A 27791-nucleotide genomic window follows, 5' to 3' on the forward strand; every position below is an offset into this window, starting at 1 on the left:
CCTCATGGCCTTCTCCTCATGTCCCCATCTCCTCCAGGGCCAGGCTACACAAACACAGACCAACACACACACACACACACACACACACACACACACACACACACACACACACACACACACACACACACAGACAGACATACATACACACATTATACATACATACACACATACACACACAGACAGACATACATACACACACACACACACACACACACACATTATACATACACACAAACACCACCTCTCTCCTCTCACCTGCCCGCCGCCCGCGCTACCTCGCTCTGACACAGCAGTGGCCGCGCTCTCCTCTCTGTGTCAGTCAGAGACAGGAAGCGCAGGCGGCGGGCAGGAAGCTGGACGCAGTGGACGGGTCCTTGCAGCTCCGCTCCTGCTATTCCCTCTTGCAGGCAGCGGAGCTGCTTGGATCGCTCCCTGGCCGCCGCTAGAACTGCTGCGCGCCGCCCCAGCCCCCACTACGCCACTGACCGCCCCTGGCTCCCCTTGTGTCCGCGGACCGGCAAGGGCACTGCAGCGGCCCGGTGCTGGGCCGCGGACCGGCGGTTGGGGACCCCTGCTCTAGGGGCAGGGCCGACCTTTTGGATGACCTGGATACTGCCGCATCGATTTTTGGGACCTTGTCCCATATTTCCGTAACCTTAGGGTCAAAGGGATATCTCCTTTTTGAGGAGGAAGGAAGGCTACCTGATTTTTCAGGCTTCTTCCACTCCCTTTCGATGAGCGCCTGGACTTTTTCATTAACTGGAAAGGTGCGTTTCTTCCTTTCCTGTAACCCACCAAACATTACATCTTCTAGGGATTTGGTCGCTTTTTCCTCCTGAAGGCCCATAGTTGACCTAATGGCTTTAAGGAGACTATCAGTATCCTCAACCGGAAAACACGGTCTGCCCCCTGTGTCACTATCCGAGGAGGAAGAGGACATGCGCTCAACCTGATATTCGGACGAGGAGGAGTCTGATGAAGAACTTGGGGAGTTTCTTCTACTTTTTTTCTTTTTCTTTAATAATAATTTAAGTGAACCTTCCACCTCTGATTTTATGACAGATCTGAGGTGAGTTGCTAGGCTCGGCACTTCCTCCGCCACTGTTTGCTGTATACAGCTAGCGCAAAGGTTTTTTTTGCCAATCTTTCGCTAGGGGGTTCTGGCATATCGCACACTCCCTATTATTTCTTTTGCTCCCTGCTTTTTTGCCTTTCACCTAAGGAAGCAAATACACAAAAAGGACCCTATTAATAATGGTCTAACATTCACGAAGATCCACTCACCACCCAGAAAATCGGGTACCGGGCTGGAAGGCTGCGCTGGAGCATGTGGTCTGTGTTCTCTCGATCTCGAGGAATCATTTGATCTATGGCTCGGACGGCTGCTGCTCTTACCGCTCGAACAGCTACCGTGCTTCCGTGCCGAGGTCTGCGACGGGGGTAGAGACAGTAGGGACGGTGAGCGTTCCTGCTGTGACCCCATTGTAACAGCCCGGCCGTTCTGCTCCTTGCCTCCTTTAAATAGGCCCCGGTGAGCGATCCTTTTGACCCTCCCCCCTGCGACCGTCGGCCATTATTCTTTTTTTTTTTTCCTTCTTTTGTGGCCGGCGCCGCACTAGGCGCCATGTCCGTCGCGTCCGTGACGTCAGCCGGCGCATACCCAAGCTGCACCGCGCCGCTGACGTCAGGCGCCGGAAGTCGCGCCCGGCTTCCCCTGTCCCAGGGAGAAGGAGCGAGCGGGCGCGCGCGCAGGGGGAGGGAGGCACGGAGGAGCGCCCCGAATGGAGGCCGCCTTACCGCACCCGCACGAACCCGGGGCCTGCTGGAGGAACCCCGGGGACTGCGCTTCCAGGCGCCGACGGCCAGCGCTGCAGGTAAGCTGACCTGCTCTTCCCGCGCCTGGACGGCCCTGGGTCCATGTCTTCATCCATGGCAGGCACCGCCGCTGTCAGCCTGGGATCCCGCTCCAGGACAGGAACCCAACTGAAGCGGGGGAGAGGTGCCGCCCCTTATATTTCAGTAGGTTCCTGTCCTGGCGGGACGGATCCCTCTCTCATGTGGTGCTGTCATGGGTGAAGGGAAAAATCCCTATTTCTCCTACGCCTCATTGGGGGACACAGGCAGTGGGACGTCCTAAAGCAGTCCCTGGGAGCATACATCTGCCAATACCCCATGTACCACTGAGTCAACACTGAGGTACTGCCGATTGCAGGATGCATCTGCCGAGAGCTGCATCTGCAGAGGCAAATGAATCTGGTAATGTTTTGTAAAAGTATGCAGACTGGACCAAGTTGCAGCCTTGCAGATTTGTTCTGCCGAGGCCTGGTGCCGAATGGCCCAAGAGGCGCCCACTGACCGGGTACATTGCGCGCCTTAATCCCCGCTGGGACAGGCACGTTCCCGACACGGTAGGATTCCTGAATCTCTAAGCGAATCCACCTGGCTTGCGTAGCTTGCTTTTGAAGCGGCTAGACCCTTCCTATGCCCCTCTGGAAGTATGGACAGGGCATCTGACTTGTGGAAGGGAGCCATCCGCGAGATGTACCGTCTTAGTGCCCTAACCACATCCAGGGTGTGGAGGGCCTTTTCAATGGGATGGACTGGCGCCGGACAAAAGGAAGGCAAAACAATTTCCTCATTGAGATGGAAAGAGGAGACGACCTTGGGCAGGAAGGACGGGGGATGTCCTGAGAACTGCCTTGTCCTGATGAAAATTCAGGAACTGAGAATGGCAGGACAGTGCTGCCAATTCCGAAACTCGTCTGATTGACGTAATTGCCACTAGAACGACCACCTTCCAAGAGAGGATGGTCAGTGACACGTCCTGCAGCGGTTCGAAAGGAGCCTCCTGTAAGGCCCCGAGAACCAGGTTAAGGTCCCATGATTCCAATGGCCTTCTATAAGGAGGCGCCACATGGGAAACTCCCTGAATGAACGTCTTGACCTGAAGTTTGGTGGCAATTTTGCGTTGGAAAAGCACTGACAAGGCCGAAATTTGGCCCTTGAGCGAGCTAAACGCGAGGCCTGATTTTAATTTGGATTGAAGGAACTCCAATATGGCCGGAATGGAAAACACCAGAGGGGATCGACCATGATCCTTGCACCATGAAAAGAAGGTTTTCCTGGTGCGGTGATAGATGCACCTGGACAGAGGCTTCCTAGCACTAATTATGGTGGAAATCACGTCGTGAGAGAACCCAGCCTGTGCTAAAATCCAGGATTCAACGGCAACGTCGTCAAAGACAGGGCCCCGGAGATCTGGTGGTGCTCAGAGAGCAGATCCATGCGATCTGGAAGTCGCCAGGGGACGTCGGCGACTAGTTGTATTAGTTCTGCATACCATGCTCGGCGCGGCCAATCTGGCGCGACTAGGATTACTGGTAATCCCTCCGCTCTGATCTTCTTGATGACCCTCGGAAGCAAGGGAAGAGGGGGAAAGATGTACGGGAGAGGTAATTGGTGCCATGGCAGAACTAAGGCGTCCGCTCCGCTGTCGCATGGATCGCGCGATTGGGCAATGAACCGAGACACCTTGTTGTTTAGTCTTGAGGCCATGAGATCCATATCCGGAGTCCCCCAATGATGACAAATCTGCTGAAAAACTTCCGGATGAAGAGACCACTCTCCCGAGGCAATGCCTTGGCGACTGAGAAAATCTGCCGCCCAATTTTATACACCCGGGATGTGAATTGCTGAGATGGGCGAATGGTTGGTCTCGGCCCAATGGAGGATGTGACTCAATTCGTGCATGGCCATACTGCTCCGGGTACAGCCGTGGCGTTGTCGGATTGGATCCTGATGGGGTGACATGCGAGGAAATGGTGGAAACTCCGTAGAGCTAATCTGATCGCTCGCATCTCCAAAATGTTGATGGAGAGACGCGACTCTCGGGTCGACCAATGACCCTGTGCCGAGTGGTGATGAAAGACCGCACCACAGCCGAGAAGACTTGGTTGGTAGTAACCACCGACGCATCTTACTGGGAGAAAAGACCTCCCTTGATTCAGGGAGGACCTCAGTGTCCACCACCTGAGGGCTTGCAGGACACGCAGGGACAGAAAGATCCGACGGTCCAGGGAGAATGGGTTCTTGTCCCAAGCTAATAGCAACACGTGTTGTAAGGGATAGAGATGGAACTGTGCAAATGCAACTACTTCCATCGCAGCCACCATATTTCCGAGAACTCTCATGCTGAAACGAATGGAGTGAGAAGCTGGTCAGGAAAGAGTCCGCGCTGCCTGTTGTAAGGCTTGGGTCTTTTCTGGAGGGAGAATGACCAACCCGCTGAAAGTGTCCAAGATCATTCCTATAAAGGAAATCTGCTGAGCTGGTTTCGGGAAAGACATTTCGAAGTTTATCTTCCACCCCAGGCGCGAAAGTGTATTTACTGTTATATCCACGGATTCCTCGCAGGCTGGAAGGGACGGACCCTTGATGAGCAAGTTGTCCAGATACAGTAACACCACTACTCCTGGAGAGTGGAGAATGGCCATGACAGCCGCCATGACCTTGGTAAAGACCCTGGGGTCTGTGGCGAGTCCGAAAGGCAAGGCAACGAACTGGAAGTGTTCCTCGTGAATTGCAAAACCCAGGAACTGCTGGTGGGACGGGCAGATCGGAATGTGAAGGTAAGCGTCCTTGATGTCGATGGATGCTAGGATCTCTCCTCTATCCATGGAAGCGACAACTGATCGGAGGGATTCCATTCGGAATCGCCGTACCTTGACAAACTGATTTAACAGTCTGAGATCCAGAATGGGTCGCATCATCCCATCCTTCTTTGGAACCACAAAAAGGTTTGAATAAAATCCTCTGTACCTTTCGTGATGAGGGACCGGAATGATGACTCCGTCCCTTAGCAGAGCCTGAACAGCCCGAAGGAAGGCTCTTGTCTCTTTTTTGGGGGGAGAAAAAGGGAAAACCGAGTTGGAGGGGGAGAAGAAAATTCTATCTTGTATTTGGAGGACACCTGCTCCCTGACCCACTTGTCGTGGACGACCACGAGCCAGGCGTGGCTGAAGTAAAGTAGACGAAAGTAGGGGAGATCTATCAGATGTGGCTTCCCTAGATCCAGAAGCCCTAGGCCTGGGTTTCCAAGAGCGGTTAGGTCTGTATGAGACCTGGGAGCCTCTGTCTCCGCATGCGGACCGACCTGATCCGGAAGAGAAGGTAGAGGAGGACCAACCGGAATTGTTGCGAAAAGATCGAAAACGCGTCGGCTGTTGCTTGCGAAACGGCCGAACAGCCTTTTGTTGAGAAAGGAATTTACTTTTTCCCCCGGTAGCATCAGAAATGAGCTGGTCCAGTTTCTCTCCAAAAAGACGACCCGTTTGAAAAGGGAGAGAAGTCAACGATCTTTTAGATGTGGCATCCGCCAGCCAGTTGCGGAGCCATAGAGCTCTTCTAATGGAGATCGCATTAGTGGCAGTTTGAGCAGCGCAATTGGCGGCATCAAAAGAGGCGTCCACTACAAAGTCCGCTGCGTGAATTATCTGCCTGGCGACAGTGGTTGCCTCCGGAGGAAGATTGGTGCCCTGGAAGGAAGTAATCAAGACTTCCGCCCAAGCGGCCATTGCCTTAGTGACCCAAATTGCCGCGAAAGATGGAAAAAGCGCTGCTCCTGAAGCTTCAAAGACTGAACGGGCAAGGTAGTCAATTTGACGATCGGAGGGGTTTCTGATTGAGGAACCCTCAGAAACGGATAGGAGCGTTTTAGAAGCAAGACGCAATACAGGAGGGTCCACCGGAGGGGGACTGTAACCAATCCTTCATTAGGTCTGGATCAAAATGGTATTTAGCCTGAGTAGACGTTAGCCCTGTGAACCGCTTATGTGGACGATCCCAATGTTTCTGGACAATTTCCTTAAAGTCCAGACGGCTGGTAAATAACCTGCGCACACGCTTGGTTTTCTTAAGCGAGATAGGATGTGCTGGAGCAAGAATATTTTCCTCATCCAACTTCAGAATCCTGTTGACTGATTCTAAAAGAGAATCAAGCGACTCTTGATCAGTTGGGGGATTCTGAGGGACTGACGTGTCAGATTCGAATTCAGAGTCATGCTCGCTGTGAACCTCAGGAGAGGGAGAGTGAGAGACAGGAGTCGTAGATGTTGAGGCGCGACCGAGACTAGGGGACGCGTATGGCCCCTGCTGGTAGATGGTTCCCGGCCGACACCAGAGCCTTCCTAGAGATAAGGACGATTTCTGACTTAAAGAGTCCTCCCGGAGGGAGAATATAGCCTGGGTCAGAGACTCCACCGACAGCGACGCAGCCCACTCAGGGGTACTAAACGCAGGAGGCCCGTCAGCAGCGGCGGTGAGGGGCGTTTGAGCGCAGGTCGGGGTGCAGGCCGGGTCACAGTCCGTGCATAACGGATTAGTCTGTGCACTGGGTAAGGCAGACTTGCAAGTGGTACACATGGTAAAAAACGCAGTGTGCTTCTTAGCAGCCCGTTTAGCCTCCTTAGATTGAGACATAGCGCTCCTGAAAGGGTTAACGGCAGAGTGTCTGTAGCTGCAGGGAATGTGCTGGGAAGGGGTTAAGCTTTAATCTGAGGGCAGATGCAACTTACCCACGGTCCTGTGCTGTGTTCCCCGGGAGGAAGCAGTGGCCCTGTGGTGTCACCCGGTATCCGGGAGCCTGCATGCCTCACAGCTCGTATCCAGAGCAGGCTGAGGTGAAAGACATGGCCCCCGAGATTAGGATTGTGCGTCTCGTGAGTAATGAGAGGCGCCAAGAGGAGGGGGCGGCGACGTTAGCGCGGGCGGCACTTAAATTGCGGCCTAGTAGGCCGGAAAAGTGGGGGACTAAATTATTGTCCTACCCGCAGTAGGTGCCGGCGCTGGTGGGCAGCACCATTCAAATTGCGGCCTAGTAGGCCGGAAAAGCCGGGACTAAATTTTCGTCCGACACGAGCGCCGAAAGCGGCAGGCCGCGCTGTCCGGGCCCATCCATGCAGGTCTTCTCATCCTCCTGGCTGATGAAGCAGAGCTGGAGGAGTTCTTAAAGGGGTACGCTCAATCGATCCTCCCTATGGCAGGGGAATGTAGAGGTATGGGGCTGATTCAGGGCATTCGTAAGCGCTGTTCCCGTCTTCTCCATTTCACTCCATGCGCTTGCCCTCGTATCCGTGCATTATCAGGACCGTAAGGATCATCGCAATCATCACCAGAGGAATCAGCCCCGTACGTCGCAGTAAAGTCTACTGGGAGGTATACTCCGCGTGCTTGCCTGTTGTTGGTTCGGGGGAGAGCGGGCCATAGAAAGGAACCGTCGCCCCCTTCACTCCGTTAATTAAAAAATAAAAATTTACAGAAAAGTCAAAAATAAAATAAAAAACAGTGGGGTCTGAAACCAGACCCAAGTGCCTCCTGCAGACACTAAGCAAGAACTGGAGAAATCTCAGCCAGCGAGAGGCTATACATTGCAGGGGAGGAGCTAACTTTTTTTCTGGTTTACTTAGTGTCCTCCTAGTGGACAGCAGCATAGCACCGACTGTCTCTGTGTCCCCCAATGAGGCGTAGGAGAAACAAAACTTACAATTGTTTTTATTATTATGTAAAGTATAAAAAAAAAAAAATATGATTTTTTTTTTTTAAAAAAGGGTATTCACCATTTTGGCCCGCGTACCAAAATATGCTGGGGTGTTTTTTTTTTTTTTTTATCCCAATAGGGGACCTAAAAATGCAATCCTTTTCTAGAAGTTCCATACATGGTGACTATTACTTACCATCTGCTGAGACTTTGGCAGCAGTTTTGTTCGCTGTCTTCTGACTTGATGGGACAAGCTCCATTTTTCCCTGTGGAACAAGTAAAATATAGAAGTAAGCTTTGAAGGCTGTTAGGACAAGTACACACCAGGTTACACCCCTGTACCCAGTAGCCATACTCCAATAATACAGCCTTTCAAATCTGAAGAAAACATCAGGTAGAAATAGTGCCTATAATTGTTTTCACCTGAAATATGAGGTATAGGTTATGCATACGCTTCCGGATATCATATACATTGGTCTACAGTAGTTTAAAAGTTAATAAATGCTTTCTCGGAGGGCGTCATTGGGGTACACAAGAAACCATCGGTTGTATGTTGCTGACACCAGGAGGCGGACACCAAGAATTACACTTGAAAACAAAGTCTGCTCATCCCCCGCAGACGCCGTACTATACCAGTTTAGCTTAGTGTCAGGTACCATGCGCACGCCTACGTTTGAAATCGCATGCGTTTTAAGCGTTAACATGGCTAGAAACTGGTTAAAACGCATGCGCCTAAAAAAGCAAACGCATGCAAAACGCATGATGCGTTTTTTTGCATGCATTTCTATTGCGCACGAAGCGAAGCGCTATAAAACGCTAATGTGAAACTAGCCTAATACATTATTTTCTCCGTTAGGTAAATTATCAACCCTAAAGAGAAAAGTGTTCTACCTGCCTTCTGTTCACCTCTCTTTTCTCATCTGACCGAATACTCTTCACGCAAGTTGCACGTGGTCAGAGCAGTGCATCAGTCAGTGACTGCTTCATTCAGATGATCTGACTCAGTTTGTCCTTCCAGAAGGATTGCTACAAGATCTTTAAGGTCTCCATTGCTCACTGGATACGTTCTACCATTCTGGACGTGCATCCGGCTAAGGACAGCATGCCTCCGTCAGGTATTAAGGCTCACTCCACCCAGATGGTGGGAACCTCCTGTGCCATTCATCATTAGGCTCCTGTTCTGCAGTTCTGTAGACTGTGACCTGGTCCTCCATCCCCAAGTTCTCAAAATGTTAGACGGACGCAAGTCTGGGTGGAAGAGCGCCGCAAGCGGTAATCACCTGGGTTTTAGTAAATCCGATCCCTCAGGCTCTCTTTACACCTTGGTGTTCATCTGATTCCCAACCTTGGGACAGCTCATGGTTTTCTGAGTCCCTCTCAACGAAGCGACCAAGATAAGAGTATTTTAATAAGTTGCCATAAAATCCCTTTCTTGTAACCTTTGATGGGGTGGCAGAGCTCCCACCATTATGGCCCTTTGGAATGTGTTATTTCCATTGTGGCCTATGAATTTTCACTCTGTTCTACTGTACCATTAGTTGTTGTATAGCTTCTCCTACTGCTTTCTCAACAACTTGTTTAATACTTTGTCTGCAAGGAGGTGTAATCTGCAGGGGAGAAGACTTCAAGTGTAATTCTTCGTTTCAGCCACCTATTGGCAGCAGCAAACACCCCGAGTTTCCTGTGATCCCCAATAAAGGAATTTCATGGCGAGTCCAAAAATCCTCTTATTTTAACTAAAAGTAAAGTTTCAGTCTGTTTGTAACACTTTTTGCATATCACAAAGCTAGAGAAAAGGACTTCTAGACATTCAGAAGCAAAATTGTAGAATTATTTAAGGAAGACTATTTAGAAGGCTGCTTAACTTTACATTAAAGAGATAAATTAATAATAAAAACGATGCAAAGGTGTACACAAACCTTTAAGAGCAAATATGAAAGAAAAACTTATAAGACCATAAACCCAATGAGAGCAAACAGCACGTACCTTAGCACCTACCTCTTTGTAGGAGTCCATTTCTGGGGATTTGCTCGACAGCTTTGCAGTCGCTTGTGCCATTACAACAGGCGTTTTACCTGCAGACTTCACTGTCCCCAGTTTGGATGGTGTTGGCATTTGGGCCAAAGCGCTTTTTCCTTTTATGACCGTTGCCTTAGCAGGAATCTGTGCCGGAGCTTCAACCTATGGTAGTTACAGCATTGGTTAAAATAGGCGACTGCAAAACTAACAATCCCAGGTTCCATTCTGCTTCCTACCCAGATAATACCCGCTTGGTTTCCCTCTCGGATTCACTGCTCAGAAACAAAGCATCCAGGTAAAAATGTCAGGCATGGTGTGCACAGTAGCCTGAGGAACAGGCAGTAATTCTGCAGATATACTGAAGGTGCCGCAAATCAGAATAACAGTGCAAAAAAGCCAATAAATAGAAATGAAAGGAAATACATCATAATAAGGATCCAAAGTATTTATTATAAATATAATCACTTCTTGAGAAACTTCTTTAGGAAACCGAAAAAGAGGGATTTTGGGTTCTTACCGTAAAATCTCTTTCTTGGAGCCTTCATTGGGGGACACAGAATACCATGGGTGTATGCTGCTGCTGCTGCTGCTAGGAGGCTGACACTATGCAAAACAAGAAAATTAGCTCCTCCCCGGCAGTATACTTCCACCGACAGGTACCAAGCACCTCAGTTGGTGAAAAAGCAGTAGGAGAAGCAACCAAAAACCATGAACATATGTACCAACCCAACAAGGGACTTGAAGACCCAGCACGGTACAACTTAAACAGGGAGGGTGCTGTGTTCCCCAATGAAGGCTCCAAGAAAGATTTTACGGTAAGAACCCAAAATCCCTCTTTTTTTATCGCCTTATTGGGGGACACAGAATACCATGGGACGTTCCAAAGCAGTCCCGAGGGTGGGAACAGCAATAAAAGGAACGACAGAAGGGCGGGCTTAGGTCGGCCGGTGCGCGACCGCCGCCTGCAGAACCTTCCTACCAAGAGCTGCATCAGACGAGGCCTGGGTATGAACCCTGTAGAACCTCGCAAAGGTGTGCAAAGACGACCAGGTCGCGGCCCTGCAAAGTTGTGAGGCCGAAGCATGGTGTCGCACAGCCCAAGAAGCCCGAACAGCCCGGGTGGAGTGGGCTTTCACTCCCGGAGGGGGCCGTTTCTCCTGAAGTCTATAGGCTTCCAGGATGGTAGACCGAATCCAGCGAGCAATTGTGGATTTGGAGGCCGGAAGACCTTTCCGGCGACCCTTAGAAATGAGAAGCAGGGAATCAGATTGGCGAAAAGAAGCGGTCCTGGCAAGGTAAACACGCAAGGCTCTCACTACGTCCAGTTTGTGGAGCGACTTTTCCAGAGGATGAGCAAGCAGGCGCAGGACAAAACGATGGAAGGACGATATCTTCGTTAATGTGAAAGGGAGATACCACTTTTGGAAGGAAGGAAGGAACTGGCCTGAGAACAACCTTATCTTGGTGGAGGATAAGGTACGGAGAACGACAGGATAAGGCCGCCAGCTCAGAAACTCTCCTGATGGAAGTAATGGCGATTAGAAAAGACACCTGCCATGAAAGAAAAGACAGAGGGATGTCCTGGATTGGTTCGAATGGTGCCTTCTGGAGGGCGCCAAGAACAAGATTGAGATCCCATGGATCTATCGGAGAATGATGAGGAGGAGCCACATGGGCGACTCCTTGGAGAAAAGTCTTCACTTGCGGTAAGGAAGCTAGATCCTTCTGGAAGAGGATTGCTAGGGCAGACACCTGGCCTTTGAGAGTACTGAGGGATAGGCCCGCATCCAAACCAGATTGGAGGAAGCGAAGAATGGATGGAATGGAGAATGACAGTGGAAGAACATCGTTATCATCGCTCCAACGGAAAAAGGCCTTCCAGTACATATGGTAAATGCGGGAGGAAGCTGGCTTCCGAGCCTTGATCATGGTCTGAATGACCCAGCTGGAAAACCCTGAATCCTTCATAATTGCGGCCTCAACTGCCATGCCGTTACACTCAGAGACTGAGAATTCTGGTGGTAAAGAGGGCCTAGCGAGAGAAGATCTGGACGGTCTGGAAGCCTCCAGGGGACGTCCACGAGCATGTTCACCAACTCCGCGTACCAAGGGCGTCTCGGCCAGTCTGGAGCCACTAGGATGACTGGGATGCCCTCTGACTTTATCATTTTGACCACTCTTGGAATGAGGGCAAGGGGAGGAAACAGGAAAGGCAGCTGGAACTGGGACCACGGAATTACTAGGGCGTCGCAACCGACGGCTAGAGGATCCCTGGACCTGGCTACAAAGTGAGGAACTTTGTTGTTCATCCGAGATGCCATGAGATCGACGTCCGGGGTGCCCCAACGCTGGCATATCTGACTGAAGACTGTGGGATGAAGGGACCATTCGCCTGACGCTAGACCTTGGCGACTCAAGAAGTCGGCTGCCCAATTTTCCACCCCTGGAATGTGAACAGCGGAGATCGCCGGAACGTGACGCTCTGCCCAGCGCAGTATCCTTGCCACTTCTGACATTACCTGCCTGCTGTGAGTACCGCCCTGGTGGTTTTTGTACGCCACAGCCGTGGCGTTGTCTGACTGAATGCGGACTGGTTTGCCTACGAGGAGATGCTGCCAACGAAGGAGAGCAAGGAGGATTGCCCTGATCTCCAGAAGGTTGATGGGCAAAAGAGTCTCCTAGGCGTTCCAGCGCCCTTGGGCCGTTTTCTGATGGTAAACCGCCCCCCATCCTAGGAGACTGGCATCGGTGGTGAAGACCTGCCACCGAGGCGGAAGAAAAGACCTTCCGCGGAGAACTGACGCCGGCAATGCCCACCAAGTCAGCGATTGTCTGACTCTGAGCGGAAGAAGAATGGGGCGGTCCAGAGAAAACGAGGTCTTGTCCCAGACTGACAGGAGGAACAGTTGGAGAGGGCGAGAGTGGAATTGTGCGAAGGGCACTGCTTCCATGGAAGCTATCATCTTCCCCAGGACCCTCATGCAGGACCGAAGGGACTTGATCCTCGAGCGTTGTAGGGACTGGATCCCTTTGGAAAGGGTTGAAAACTTGTCCCTCGGTAGAAACACCCAGGCTAGATTCGTGTCGAACTCCATGCCCAAAAAGGTCAGACGTTGGGTAGGGCGCAGGATGGACTTCCCCTCGTTGACTATCCATCCGAGGCGGCTGAGGGCATCCAAGGTTATCTGAAGACTGTGAAGACAGTCTTGGCGGGACGAACCCTTGATCAGGAGATCGTCCAGGTAAGGCTGGTTTCACATTTGCGTTTTTTAGCGCTGGAAAAAAACGCACACCTGCGCATGCGTTTTTTCCCCTATATTTAACATGGGTGCGCATACCTGCGCACTGGTCAGCACATGTATGCGATTTTCATGCGCTGCGTTTTTTTGGGGTGTGCGTTGGGATTTTCCAGACGCAGCATGTTGCATTTTTTGGCCCTGCAAAAAAGCGCATGCGCACATATGCGCACGTTTTGCGCTAAAAATGGCCATTATAGCCTATGGATGCGCATATGTGCGCACTGGCATGCTCATGTATGCGTTTTTTTGCATATGCGTTTTTTTTTTAAACCATGGAATTTAGGGGTTTGGGTTAGAGTTAGGGTTAGTTAAGGGGGTTTAGGGTTAGGGTTATGGTCAGGGTCAGGGTTAGGGTCAGGGTTAAGTATGGTTTTGTTAAGGATTAGGGTCATGGTTAGGGTCAGGATTAGGGTTAAGTATGGTTTTGTTAAGGGTTAGGGTCAGGGTTAGGGTCAGGGTTAGGGTCAGGGTTAGGGTCAGGGTTAGGGTCAGGGTTAGGGTCAGGGTTAGGGTCAGGGTTAGGGTCAGGATTAGGGTTAAGTATGGTTTTGTTAAGGGTTAGGGTGAGGGTTAGGGTTAGGATTAGGGTTAAGTATGGTTTTGTTAAGGATTAGGGTCAGGGTTAGGATTAGGGTTAAGTATGGTTTTGTTAAGGGTTAGGGTCAGGGTTAGGGTTAGGGTCAGGATTAAGGTTAAGTATGGTTTGGTTAAGGGTTAGGGTCAGGGTTAGGGTCAGGGTTAGGGTTAAGTATGGTTTTGTTAAGGGTTAGGGTCAGGGTTAGGGTTAGGGTTAGTTAGGGTTTAGGGTTTGGGTTAGGGTTAAGTATGATTTGGTTAAGGGTTAGGGTCAGGGTTAGGGTTAGGGTCAGGGTTAGGGTCAGGGTTAGGGTTAGTAAAGTCATGGTTTTGGTAGTGTGAGGGGCCACCTAAAAATGTTGGAAAAAAACGCAAACGCGGTAAAAACGCGCTAAAAACGCATACAAACGCATAAAAACGCTGCGTTTTTTTCATGCATGCTCATAAAAATGCTTGAAAAAAAACGCAGCAGTTGTATGCTTATGTATGCGTTTTTTCAATGCGTTTTTTTGCGGGAAAAACGCGCTGCAAAAAAAAGCAAGTGTGAAACTAGCCTAAGGAATGATAAGAATCCCTCTGGATCGAAGGATGGCCCTGACTGTTGCCATCACCTTTGTAAAGACACGGGGAGCGGCGGCTAGTCCAAAGGGGAGGGCCGTGAACTGATAGTGATTGTCCTGAATCACAAAGCGGAGGTATCTCTGATGCCGCAGAGAAATGGGGATGTGGAGGTAGCCATCCTGTATGTCCACAGAGCAGAGAAACTCTCCGGATCTTCACATGGCGATTGAGCAACTTGAGGTCCAAAATTGGACGAAGAGAGCCGTCCTTTTTGGGGACTACGAAGAGATTCGAGTAGAACCCTAAAAACCGTTCGTTTGCAGGAACGGGAACGATGACCCCTGCGGAAAGGAGGGAGGAGACGGCCTGAAGGAACCCTGGAATCTGTGATCGCTGTCTTGGGGATCGAGACAGAAAGAAGCGACTGGGGGAGAAGAAAAGGAGATTTGTGTACTCACCGTAAAATCTCTTTCTCTTAGCCTTTAATTGGGGGACACAGAACCGTGGGTGTTATGCTGCTGTCCACTAGGAGGCGACACTATGCATAATCTGAAAAAGATTAACTTTGGCTCCTCCTCTGCAGTATACACCCCTGGACGGCGTCAGCCTTCTCCAGTTTTGTGCAAAAGCATTAGGAGGAATATACCAGAAACATAACCATGCCTGTAAGAAGGCTACCATAAATGAGCTCAAATAATATGAGAACCCAGCTCAAACAATATGAGAACCCAAACGTAACAACGGCCCGCAAGGGCAACAGGGTGGGAGCTGTGTCCCCCAATTAAAGCCTAAGAGAAAGATTTTACAGTGAGTACACAAAAATCTCCTTTACTCTGTTGCCTTATTGGGGGACACAGAACCGTGGGACGTCCCAAAGCAGTCCCTGGGTGGCAAGCAGTGGACGAATATTGTACTGACAGTTCCCTAAATTTGGGGTACTGCCGCCTGCAGGACCCGTCTACCCAGGCTCGCATACGCTGAGGACTGGGTATGCACTCTGCAGTGTTTTGTAAATGTGTGCAGGCTAGTCCAAGTGGCTACCTTACACACTTGATGTGCCGAGGCTTGATGCTGAATGGCCCAAGAGGCCCCTACCGCCTGCGTAGAGTGAGCCGTGATACCGGCCGGAAGAGCAGAATTGTTAAGGCGGTAAGCTTCTTGAATGGTGGACTTGATCCACCTAGCAAGGGTGGCGTTGAAAGCCGGTAGGCCCTTGCGAACGCCTTCTGGAAGAAGGAAAAGTGAATTAGACTTCCGGAAGGGAGCAGTCCTAGACACGTAAATACGCAATGCCCTGACAAAGTCTAGCGTATGCAGAGCCTTCTCCACTCTATGAACGGGAACCGGGCAAAGAGATGGTAATGAGATTTTCTCATTGAGGTGGAAGGTGGACACAACCTTCGGAAGGAAGGATGGCACTGTACGGAGAACCACCTTGTCCTGATGAAAAACCAGGAAGGGTTGTCTGCAGGAAAGAGCTGAAAGTTCGGACACCCTGCGTAGCGAGGTGATTGCCACCAGGAAAAACCACTTCCTGTGATAGAAAGCGGAGTGAGACCTCCTTTAGGGGTTCAAAAAGAGGTGACTGTAGTGCTGTCAAGACCAGGTTGAGGTCCCACGTCTCCGACGGATGTTTGTAGGGGGGAACCAATCGAGAAACCCCTTGGAGAAAAGTCTTCACTTGCGGCTTGTTAGCAAAATGCCTCTGAAAGAGCACTGAAAGCGCTGACACCTGGCTCTTAAGCAAGCCCAGCGTCCAGGCCTGACTGAAGGAAACCGAGGACCTATGGAAGAGAATAGGGGAGTGGGATGTGCCCACGAAATTCGCACCATGTGAAGAAAGCCTTCCAGGTACGATAGTAAGTTTTGGCTGAAGTTGGCTTTGGAGCCCTGATCATGGTTTTAACAACGTCCGATGAAAAAACCTGCTTGGGTCAAAAACCAGGTCTCAATGGCCACACCGTCAAATTGAGAGCCCCTGATTTCTGGTGGAAGAACAGGCCTTGTGACAGAAGTTCGGGACGTGTGGGGAGACGCCAGGGAGCGTCTGCTGTGAGTTGCACTACGTCGGCGTACCATGTACGCCTGGGCCAGTCTGGAGCGAATAGGATGGTGGGGAACACCCTCTTGTTTGATCTTCCTCAGGACTCTGGAAATCAGGGGAAGGGGTGGAAAAATGTACAGAAGCTGGAACTGGGTCCAGTCCTGAACCAGGGCATCTGCTCCGAGCGACTGCGGATCGCGCATCCTGGCCATGAAATTGGGAACTTTGGCATTGAGATGGGATGCCATCAGAACCACGTCCGGGGTCCCCCAACGATGGCAGATCTGATGGGAAACTTCGGGATGGAGAGACCACTCCCCCAAGTCCATTCCTTGACGGCTGAGATAGTCGGCTTCCCAGTTGTCCACACCCGGAATGTGGACCGCAGAGAGTACCGACCTCGCATCCTCCGCCCAGTGTAGGATACGTGTTACTTCGTTCATCGCCTGGATGCTGCGGGTGCCGCCTTGATGGTTCACGTATGTCACCGCCGTGGCATTGTCCGACTGCACTCTGATATGAGAGTCTGCTAGCAAGTGATGGAAGGCTTTCAATGCCAGGAAGATGGCCCGAATTTCCAGGATGTTGATGGGCATGGTCACTTCCATTGGTAACTACTTGCCTTGCGCTCTGTGATGTAGGTGTACCGCGCTCCAACCCGTAAGGCTTGCGTCGGTGGTCAAAACCTTTCAGTGACCGGAGAGAAAAGGATTTTCCCATTGCAAGCGAGGTTGGCTGGAGCCACCAGTGCAGGAACCTCCTGGTTTTCGCTGATAACCGGAACTCTCTCTTGAGGGAGAACAGATTCCTGTCCCAGGACTTGAGGATGGGGTCTGAGGTGAATCTGGGCAAATGGTACCGCCTCCATTGCCGCTGCCATCCTGCCCAGTCCGCTCATGGCATACCGGAGAGATCGGGGGAAACCGCGGAGGAGAGTGTGAACTCCCAAACGGAGGGCCAGTGCCTTGTCCCTGGGGAGGATCACCAGACCCCTGGAGATGTCAAATAGCATCCCTAGGAAGGTCAGAGACTGACTTGGGGTAGTCGAGGACTTCTGTAAATTGACTAACCATCCCAGGAGACTCAGAGTGTCGATCGTGATTGAGATTTTGACCTCGCGGTCCTTGAAGGTGGGGGCCTTGATGAGGTGGTCGTCCAGGAACGACTACTATGGAACGACTACTATGCCTCTGGAGTGCAGAACGTCCATGGTAGCTGCCATGTCCTTTGTAAATGTTCTGGGAGCCGTGGCGAGACCAAACGGGAGGGCCACAAACTGGTAATGGTCTTGGTTGATTGCGAGTTTGAGAAATCTCTGATGGGCGAAGCAATCGGTATATGCAGGTATGCGTCCTGTATGTCTATGGAGGCGAGATATTTTCCTTCCTCCATGGACGCAACGATTGACCGGAGGGATTCCATACGAAGGTGACGAACTCGAACATACTTATTCAGTTGCTTGAGGTCTAGTATGGGTCGGACGCTGCCTCCCTTTTTGGGCACCACGAACAGGTTGGAGTAGAACCCTCGTAAGCGCTCGTCTGCTGGAACCGGTATTATGACTCCTGCTTGCAGGAGGGATGAAACCGCTTGATGGAAGGCTCGAGCTTTGAGTGGAGGTTTTGGAGGGACAGTGAGAAAAAACCTGTGCGGTGGGCTGGTAGTAAACTCGATTTTGTATCCTGAAGACACTATTTCCTTGACCCACCTGTCTTCTGTAATAGGCAGCCAGACCTGCTGAAAGAGTAGCAGTCGTCCACCTACAAGTGGGGTGTTTTCCGGAGGGGATGAGTAATGATGAATGAAAAGTCTGAGCTTTTCCTCCCTTGGATTTTGCCTGGCTTTCCTTTGACTGCCAGTTTCTGTCCGGCCTCTGTGCCGCCCGTGTGTTGTCCCTGAGAGGGGAACTGTTATGACTAGCCTGAAGAATTCCGAAAGGAACGGAAACGAGATTGATTACGTCTTTTAAACGTGCGTTTTGGTTTTAGCTGAGGGAGGAAAGTATTTTTACCCCCGGTAGCATTGGATATCATTGTATCCAGCTTTTCACCGAAAGGACGGCCCCTGAAGTACGGGAGATTTGTTAGGGACTTTAAGGCCGCATCCGCCTTCCATTGTCTTAGCCAGAGAATATGCCGGATTGTGATGGCATTTGATGCTATTTCCGCTACCCCTCTTGCAGAATCCAACGCTGCATGGACCATGTAATCTGTCACTACTGCAATTTGCACCGCCTGGTCCGCCAGCTGAGGATTTGAAGCTTGGAGGCCCTGTTGTAATAGATCAGCCCAGGCCATAATGGCCTTGGCTGCCCAAACTGAAGCAAATGCAGGAGCTAAAGAGGCACCTGCCGCCTCGAAGATTGAACGAGCCATGCGTTCTACCTGTCTGTCTGCTGCGTCCTTGAGGATTGAGCTGTCAGGCAGCGAGAGAAGCGTTTGTGCTGTCAGCCTAGAGACTGGAGGATCCACTTTAGGCGGATCTGTCCAATCCTTAATGTCCTTCTGTGAGAAGGGGTACTTTGCTTTCAAGTATTTGCGATTGGCGTTTTCTCAGGCTGCGAAAAATGCTTAGAAAGTATTTTTTTTTTTTTTTTTGAAATTCCGGGTGATCAAGAAAGACCTCAGATGGTTTCTGAACACTTTCAAAGGAAATCTTGTGTTCTGGTACTTCAGGGGTTGGATCAGAAAAGTCTAGCACCCGAAGGATCGAAGAGATTATATCCTCAACTAGCGCAGCATTGCTAGGGGGACAAGGGAGCAGAGCGTTCCTTGTTTCGTTATCTGAGTTGGAGTCACATATGCCCTCTGAGTCTTTTGTGGTCTGGGATCGTTTTGGAGATCCACATTGTCTCTCTCTATCAGGGGACGGTCTCGGTGACCTGTAGCCACTGTCTCTCCCTGGAGGGGGACGACCTAGTGCTATGTGAGGACGCAGATGAACGCGACCTGTGGGTCCGCTTACGTCTCGAACTGTCGTAAGCGGCCTGTTCCTGATACCGGACGTCCCTTTGCTGGGTAACGTTCATAGTCGAGACATGACCCTGCAGAGCCTGCAGTAGTGAGGAGGTCAGGTTATCTATAGACTTTGTTATAGACTGCGACATCTGAGTCGCCCATTCTGGCGCAGTAGCGGCCGCAGAAGCGTTGCTGTTCTTTGGGTACAGTCCCAGCAGTGCGGGTACGTGCTGCCGCTGGGGAGAGTGGCCTTGTAGGCTGTGCAGACTGCGTAAAAGCAGTCTTGCCTGGTCCTTTTTTGAGCCCGACATAGTAACTATTCGCAGAGGCCCTACAGGTGTATCTACGCAGAGGAAAGGAGGAGTAGGGGAGCGTTATAGGAACTCACAGCTGAGTACAAAGAACCCAGCTGTGATCTTACCCCACCGGTGCTCCCCCTAGGTCCAGCGCTGATAAATCCTCTTGTGCCCCCCAGAGACTGCTGTGCTGCCTTCAGTTTCTTCAGGTGCAGCAAGATGGCCACCGGATTCTGAGGTGGAGGGGGAAGGGGGCGGAGAGCTGAAAAGGGCGCGCGGAGCTATGTAAAAGCGCGCCCTTCCTGTCTCGATCCGCCCCTTCTATGACACTGTAGTGTCATTTTTCGTCATCCGGGGGCGGGCCGGGGGGCGGGAATAAGGCGGTGACTTCGGCTAGGCCGAAGCCGCGGCCTAAATTTGATAGCTCATGCCCAGAAGGGCTCCAGGACGGCGCGGTTGTCCGGGGGAGGGTCGGATTCCAACCAGACCCCCCCGGATTGAACGGTAGGCTAGCGGTGGGGACATGAGCGCCACCTGGGCCCTGTGGGGGGTCCCTTTGAGGCTCTATGCAGCTGGTGCTGCCGCAGAGACATGGGTGCCGGGAGCCCTGTCTCTGACAAGTGCCATGCCTGCCTGCACCTCCCCCGGTCCAAACAGGAGCCCGCAGCTGGGCTGGGGTCCCTGGACATGTAAGTGGCCGAATGGTGCCTGGTACAGGCCCTACCTGCGGTGTCTCGACCTAATGCCCCCAGAGGGGGATTAGAGAGGGTGCTGCTGTCACCGTCAGGGGGCTTCGTCCTACCCTCGACCTCAACCCAGAGCCCAAGGAAAGTGGGGAAGGAGGGGGGTTCTCGACTTCGAACCAGTACCCGAGGGACTGGGGAAGGAGCGACATGGGGAAGAGCCATCTCGACCTCAACCGGGTACCCCTTAATAGGGGACCGAGGAGGGAGCCATGCCGGGGGTCTCACTGGAGACCCGCTTTTCTTAATCTGTAATCCGTTGAAAAAAATTAAGGAAAAAAACGGAAGAGAAAAAAATCTTAGGTGTGCCTCCTTGCGACACTAAGCAAAAACTGGAGAAGGCTGACGCCGTCCAGGGGTGTATACTGCAGAGGAGGAGCCAAAGTTAATCTTTTTCAGATTATGCATAGTGTCGCCTCCTAGTGGACAGCAGCATAACACCCACGGTTCTGTGTCCCCAATAAGGCGACAGAGTAAACTCGATTTTGTATCCGGATGTGATGATTTCCCTGACCCAAGCGTCGTCGATAATGGATAATCATGCGTCTTTGAAAGAGGAAAGTCTGCCTCCCACCCTGGAAAGATTTCCAGGTGGGGGTGACCCGTCACTTAGATGAAAATCTGCCGGATCGGAAGCCTGAGGACCTGGAGGGCTGACCTCTGGATCTCCAGCGGGGAGCTGGCTTATAAGGCTTTCTCCGGTCTCTGGAAGCAGGATGCCGGTACTGCTGGGATGAACCTCCTGCGGGAGAGGAGGGGCGAAAGGACCTAAATGGCCGAGAAGCCTTCCTGTTAAAGAACCTCTTAGGGCGGGACTGGGGAAGGGAAATGCTCTTTCCACCAGTGGTATCCGAGATTCGCATTCCACGACTTCAACCAAAGAATGTGGCGTATGGCTACTATGTTGCTGTTAGCTCTTGCTACGCACCCAGCCGCGTCCAAGGAAGCAGCCAAAAGGTATTTGCCCGCATGACTAAATTGGTCTGCTAAATCCGCCAGCTCGTCCTGAGGAGCTGCTGCTGAAATGCGTTTGCGCAGAATCTTTGCCCAAGCCGAAATGACTTTCGCCACCCAAGCGGAGGCGAAGATAGGACAGAGGGAAGCGTCGGATGCCTCAAAAATTGACTTAGCCAACAACTCTATTTGCCTGTCTGTTGGATCTTTAAGAGAAGCTCCGTCCGGAAGGGAAAGAACCGTCTTAGAGGAAATCCGAGAAACTGGTGGATCTACATCGGGAGCTTTGGTTCATTTCGTGACTAGATCTGCATCGAAGGGATATAGTACATCTGAGTACTTGCGGCCTGAAAAACGTTTCTCAGGATGTTGTCAGTGATTGGCTAAGGAAGTGTCTAACTCTTTGTGATTAGGAAAGGTTCGAGATGGAGGCCTCGCTTTCTTAAAGGAAACAGGGCATTCCTGAGGGGGTGCCTTATCCTCCTTTATCTTGAGAGTTTGGAATATAGCCGATATGAGACTATCTACCATATCCCGAGTTCTAGCTATGTTGTCCGCTTCTGAGTCAGATCCAGATTGGGAATCATCGTCTGACCTAGGATCGTCTGTTGAGGATGGAGACAGAGCGTAGCCTGGGAGAAGCGGAGGGACCCTGCGAACTGGAAGAAGAGCCAGACAGGACCCGCTTCCTAGAGCCCCTACCCGGCTTGTCCGTCTGAGGGTCGCGGTCAGGTGCTGGCGACTCACTGTGAGAGGCGGTCGGCGCACAGGTGGCTGCAGATAGCTGGGGTAACCACTCTAAGACCTGGACCAGAGATTGAGACACTTTCGTGAGATCAGAGACCAACTGAGACATCGCCACGGCCCACTCAGGGGGTGGGGTGCTCTCAACCCGGGGCTCGGAGTACTCCTGAGGGGCATACATGGAGGAAGGGCTGCAGGACGAACAGAAGGGAGACGACTGACCTGAAACCCACTTCTTTTTACAGTGCGCGCAGGCGTAGTGAATAGCGGTGGGTCCTAGAGCAGAGAGCCCCTGCAGGATTGGGCATATGTCAAAGGGGTAGAAACACTGCCTGATGTGGAACTGCGGATGGGAGCTAATTCTAGCGTCAGCTGAAGCAGCGCCGAGCCTACCGAGGTTCAGATGCAGAAAAAAACAGCGTTGTGTCCCCCAGGAAGAAAACTTGTGAAGAGAGAGGCAGGAAGAGACGCTAGCGGTGGGCAGGGCTTAATCGCCAAGCCCTAATTGGAAGAGGGCCGAGGAGGGGGCGTGGTAAATGTCCCACTGACAGGGCTGAAGTGAAAGCAGCCCTGTGATATGCTGTAAAAGTGCGCGAATAAAGCGCGCGCAGGGAGAGTGGAGAAGCTTCCTTAAATTTTTTTTTTTTTTTAAACGAAAGTGAAAGTGCTCCCTCTGCCCTCATGAGCGATGGCACGCCCGGAGCAAAGAAACCACAGGGACAGGACCCCCAGAGACAGGACCCACAGAGACCGGGAGGCCACAGGGATAGGAAAGTCACAGGGACAAGGCAGCCACCGGGTAGGATGCTGCCTGTGGAGGCCACCGCTGAACCCCCCGATAATAAGCGCGTCTAACAGCGCTTGGAGAAGGAAAACTGGCGGGAAATTCAAAAAGGGAGAAGGGTACTGATCCTGATAGCGTGGTGCAGGGCTGTATTTTAATTCAGCGCAGTACTGGCTGTAACGCTGCAGGGCTGATGGGTCGGCTAGGGTCCATATTTGAGAGCGGGGCTGGAGGGGACATCTGGATCCGCTTACCTGACGTCCTTGAGGAGGATGACCGCAGGGGCCCACGATAGCCAGCAGGCCGCTGGGAGAAACGATCATCAGTACCCGCACTATGTCCGTATGGTGCAGAAGACGGCTCATGGTAGGGGAAACGTCACCGCTGGCAACCGCCGTCTTCCTCTCAGCCCTGTCCCAGGAGAGGGGTGAGGAGGGTACTCGGCTAGGACCGGCCACCGTTATAAGCCCATAGCACCTGAGGGTGATAGGACCGCAGGCAGGACCTTCCCCTGAGAGTTGCGATGTGGGCAATACCACATTGCTCGCTCAGCCGCATTAATAGGAAAAGCAGGATGAACTCACATCCCGTTTCCTGATGCTGTATCTGGAAAAGAAAGGGGAAATCATTAAAAAACACAACTAAAACCTGAAAAGAAAAGGATTAAATGCGGATCTGGGGAGATCCCGGTCCGCCTCCTACAGACACCAAGCACAAACTGAGGTGCTTGGTGCCTGTCGGTGGATGTATACTGCCGGGGAGGAGCTAAGTTTCTTGTTTTGCATAGTGTCAGCCTCCTAGCAGCAGCAGCATACACCCATGGTATTCTGTGTCCCCCAATAAGGCGATAAAGAAATATCAACGCTTCATCAAGTGTGTGATAAACCTGTCAAGAGATTTGCGATGCCTGAAATATTGGAGGAATGAATCTGAGACCCGCCGCTTTACTGCTGCCAGGTCGGTTTTACTCGAAAACGCTGTTGTCATGGCCAGGAACGATAGGTATAGACGTGATAAGTCCGATAACATCCCTGGCAGCCTTCTCACCGCTCGGCTTCAGTTGATTGACAGGTATATACTATGTGTACAGAGGGAGAGCGCTGTGAATCAACTGTAGTGTGTGTGGGGGGGGGGATGAGAAGCCGACTGGGGCGGCACCAGACTAGTTCGATGTCCCTCTATGGTCCCTGGGCGGCTTTTTAAAGCATATTTTCTCTGAAAGGCTGCTGCGTTTCAGAGTAACACAATGCATGGAAGCAATAAAGCAGCCGGACTGATTCATGCTGCCCATGGCATAGAGGTCTTCAGCTTTATAGTGCAACGGTTATCATTTCCATGGAAGGTGTAGTTGGGGAGGTAGAAGAAATAGAATAGGTTACCTACTTGGGGAAAAAAGGGTCTTATTTTTCAACCCCCCATTGAGGTGCAGCCCATCCCTAGCTTAGAGCCTGTAGCAAAGTTGGCCAGGTTTTCCAGAATCCCCAAACCCTCCTTCCCACACCAACTTCTGCGCCACTTATTACCTACCTGATGTGGCACAGGCCGTATTACAGGAATTATTACCTTTGAGTTTCTTGCTCTAAACTTAAAGTCTAATTCCCTAAAATCATCTTTAAGAACATTCCACCTACCTCTAACTTTGCCATTGAAGCCGATGTGCACCAAGGAGCTGGTGACCTGTAATCTGTCAACCCATTCAGTGATGTGCCGATCTCTAGCGTCCAGAAGACAGCACACCGTTCGGCGATCCTGATTTTTGTGACAGATTTCCCCATCTGTTACCCTAATTATGTAGTCCCACACTATCAGCACCTGTCTGGCCCGCACTGCGCTCCGATTCCCCTCCTTACTGGAGCAGACACTCCTCCGGCTTTCAGAGGACGTGGCTTGCCGCAGCAGTGTTACCCCTGTACTGACACCTCCCCAACTTACCAAACTTAAGACAAATCACACTTAAGGACAAATCACTTGCATGCTCTTTCACACTCCCCATTTCAGATAATTTAAATACACTTACCCTGAGCTGCAACACAACCCATAACACACAGCAATGTCTGCAAAGGACTGCAAGCCCCGCACCTGCTCCTTATAAACCCCCTCACTAGGTTCTCCTACTTGTAATTTGCCATTCAACATTTCTGAAACTGCTCCTTATAGTATCCCTTTGTGAGCATATCTGTACCTCAGAATGCATCCTTAAGAACAATGTAACTAACCCTTAAACACAAAATATAGATAAAATGAAAGAGATAAAGTAAAAACGTACAATTACATTAATTAGTTAGGAAGAAATGCACCCAGAATCGTACACAGGCACTTTATGCAGGTTTCCCAAATACCTCTCCGCTTAATCACAACTCACACAAAGCGGTTGCCTAGAGATTAATATTAAGGCCTATCATTAGAACAAGTCATCGATGTCTGCTTAGTGAGGGGACATTGATGCATAGTCAGAATGGAGCACACTGAGACGCAGCCCTTAGCTGGGTGCTGTGGTGCACACCTGTAATCCTAGCTACTATGGGAGGCTTGGGCTGTGGGATCACTCGAGCTTGTCAGTTTTTGTCTGTTCTATGTGGATCAGGGGTCTTCTCTGTCCTCAGTATCAATATGGTGTCTCTGAGCCAGCTGCTTGGAGATACTAAGTTGATGGAGGAGGGGGATGTTCTTGGTCAAAAAGAAAACAAAAAGACAATTGAGGAAGTATGAAAGCACTATAAAAATAAATCAGTGAGGGGACTGCCGATCAGTTGTTCCCAGTGTCGGCCAGAACGGTTCCGCTATGGAGCTGCACAACTCACGTTGACGTTATAGCCCAGCGGCCGGGTACTACACAGTACACAAAGTTGTGCTGTGCAGCTCCAAAACTCAGCAATTCCAGCCAGCATCGTGATCAGCTTATTGGCGGTGGAGGGGCGCGGATGTCGCACCCCTACCGATCAGACATTGAAGACCTGTCCTAAGGAAGTGCCATCAATGTTAAAGTCCCGGACAACCTTTTAAAGACCAATCACACTTAAAAACAAATCACTCTCCAGCTATTTCAGATTTAAATACAGTTGCTTTTCGCTTAGCTGTAATACAACCTGTAACTCGCTGCAATGTCTGCCATAGCATTTAAGTAAATGAACTAGAGGCAGAGTTACCTCATCGTCACTGTCCGAGTCCTCGCTGCTCTCATCAGCCGCCATCTTGGCAGGACTTCTCAATGCGGCAATGCTGCTTTGAGATGCTGGAGTCACAGCTGTAGGTTTAGTTATGGATTTCTGATTTCTGGCTGATAATGCTGGAGTTGGTACCTTCAATTAAATGAAACAAATAAAAGTTACAAGTGTAATACTGCAATCATATTTCAGGTAGGTTTGCTAGGACTGATTTTAAGCGGCATAGATCCCTTCCTGGCCTGCAGCATCCGCCGGATCACCAGCATATACTTTATCCCTGTTCTATTTTAAAGTTCTACCAAAGCACAAAAAAAATCTACAGAGACCTTCAGATGCAAACTGTTAGTTTTATTTTTATGCAAAGGTATGGTTCAATATGCTTCTTGTGTGCCTTTATAATGCCGCGAGCAGTCAGTGTTGAGATCTGCTCTAAAATCAGCACTTGGCACCCTGTACCCAGATTCCTACAAGTAAAGGAGATCGCCAAGAGTGGAACAGATTAATCTCTGCCCAAGGAAGGGGAGAAAACTGGATGAAAGGTTATAGTGAGCTTTACGCCATCCCTTAGACTTACAGATTTTCCAGGTTCATCGTTATCTTCACTTTCTTCTGAGCTGCTTTCATCGGGTTTTGCAACTGCAGGAATTCCTTGCATCCCCTTGGCTGCAAGTGTTGGCTTTCTTTGTTGCGGCGTAGCTTGAAATGCTGCCTCTCCTTGTTGCGGTGTAGCTGGAAGTGCTGCCTTTCTTTGTTGCGGCGTAGTTACAAGTGCTGTCTGTCTTTGTTGTGGCCTAGCTACAGAAAGCTGTAAAGAGGGGGACAGCAAATCAAAGCGATTAACTTATGGATTCTGTTACATAAGCAGAACTACGGCAAATAGAATATACCCGAGGCTTCTCTTCCTCCGACTCGCTGGTCTCGGAGCTGTCTTGCGCTGGTTTAGATTGTGCGATCGTATCAGCCACTTCAGCCTTCACTACTGAAGATGAAAGGTTTGCAGTGATTTTTGTCTGGCTTGCCTGGTCTTTCAGTCCCTAAAGATATAAAAAGTGAAATCTTAATGGCCAAAGACGAAGCACTTGAATAACTTATGACGGTTAATTTAGAATAAAAAAAAAAAAAAAAAGTTAATGAAAAATCCTAAATTAATAATCTTCAATTCTATATCTGTTGCTCTATACAGATCATGACTTTTTCAAATTAATAGACAGAAACCGCTAATTACAGTATTCTGATCTTTCTTATTTGGAGTATCTAAACGCATAGCTGTGCATGGGAGCTATGGACACAAAGTGATGGATTAGACTGGGAAAAGTTGTGACTTAAAGTACCGCATTCTCTTCCGAATCGGAGGAGTCGCTGCTTTCAGAGTCGGCATCTGAATCCGCAAGATGTGCCGGGATCGGTGCAGACGGCTTAGGTGATGGGGTGCCCCTGGTTAGAATTGGGGTTTTTACAACAGGACAAGGCTAGGAAAACCGTAAAAAAGACAAATGATTTAGCTTTAATCTCCCCACACTAGAACGCAATGAGCGATGTGCCATCATTGCCCAATGGTAAAGACTCGAGCGCTGGGACTTCTACTGGTCGATAGAGAAAAATGGCTGTATTAAGTGACATATGTAAGTTCTTGCAGGTCATGGACATTTATTTATGCTAGAAAAAGCATATCACTAACAAGCAGAGGTACCTCATCATCACTGTCCGATTCTTCACTTGTCTCATCAGCCGCCATCTTGGGATGAATTTTCACTGCTGCAGCGCTGCCCTGGGACAATGGGGACACCGCTGTACGTATAATTGTGTACTTCAGCTTGCTGGCTGCGACTGCTGGAGTTGATACCTTCTGGTAAATCAGAAAAAAAGTGATGAAGATTGAAAAAAAGTCATAAGTGTAACATTGCAATCCTGGATAAGAGAATAAAGGACTCCTCGTCTTCAGGAGCTTATGAGGGAGGTTTAGTAGAAAGGATCATGAGCTGCACCATTATTTATCCCTTTTCTGCCTACTTTATTGTTCTACTCAGAATAGGAAGATAAGAATTTTCTAATGGCAAACTGCTCCAGTGACAGCCACTGAAGAGTCTTCCAAGACTTCTGAAGCCAAGCCTTGCTG

The 27791-nt window shown here is 50.5% G+C and overlaps 1 protein-coding gene across 8 annotated transcripts in view; it reads right to left on the reverse strand.

Annotated features, from left to right (window-relative positions):
* TCOF1 (treacle ribosome biogenesis factor 1) overlaps positions 1-27791 on the reverse strand; it is a 146793-nt gene that overhangs the window by 22663 nt on the left and 96339 nt on the right. For 4 of the 8 annotated variants that reach the window (XM_073567977.1, XM_073567982.1, XM_073567979.1 and 1 more), the window contains 7 exons: positions 27366-27521; positions 27007-27144; positions 26563-26709; positions 26250-26480; positions 25658-25810; positions 9521-9715; positions 7731-7800 (listed from right to left, as the gene is read on the reverse strand). In XM_073567977.1, coding sequence (XP_073424078.1) covers positions 7731-7800; positions 9521-9715; positions 25658-25810; positions 26250-26480; positions 26563-26709; positions 27007-27144; positions 27366-27521 — 1090 coding nt within the window. The remainder of the gene's footprint in view (positions 1-7730; positions 7801-9520; positions 9716-25657; positions 25811-26249; positions 26481-26562; positions 26710-27006; positions 27145-27365; positions 27522-27791) is intronic. The other 4 variants (XM_073567981.1, XM_073567978.1, XM_073567980.1 and 1 more) reach the window with 3 other exon arrangements.

This window comes from Dendrobates tinctorius, unplaced genomic scaffold (genome assembly GCF_039654945.1).
Source record: "Dendrobates tinctorius isolate UK_male_01 unplaced genomic scaffold, ASM3965494v1 ptg000020l, whole genome shotgun sequence".
Taxonomy (NCBI): domain Eukaryota; kingdom Metazoa; phylum Chordata; class Amphibia; order Anura; family Dendrobatidae; genus Dendrobates; species Dendrobates tinctorius.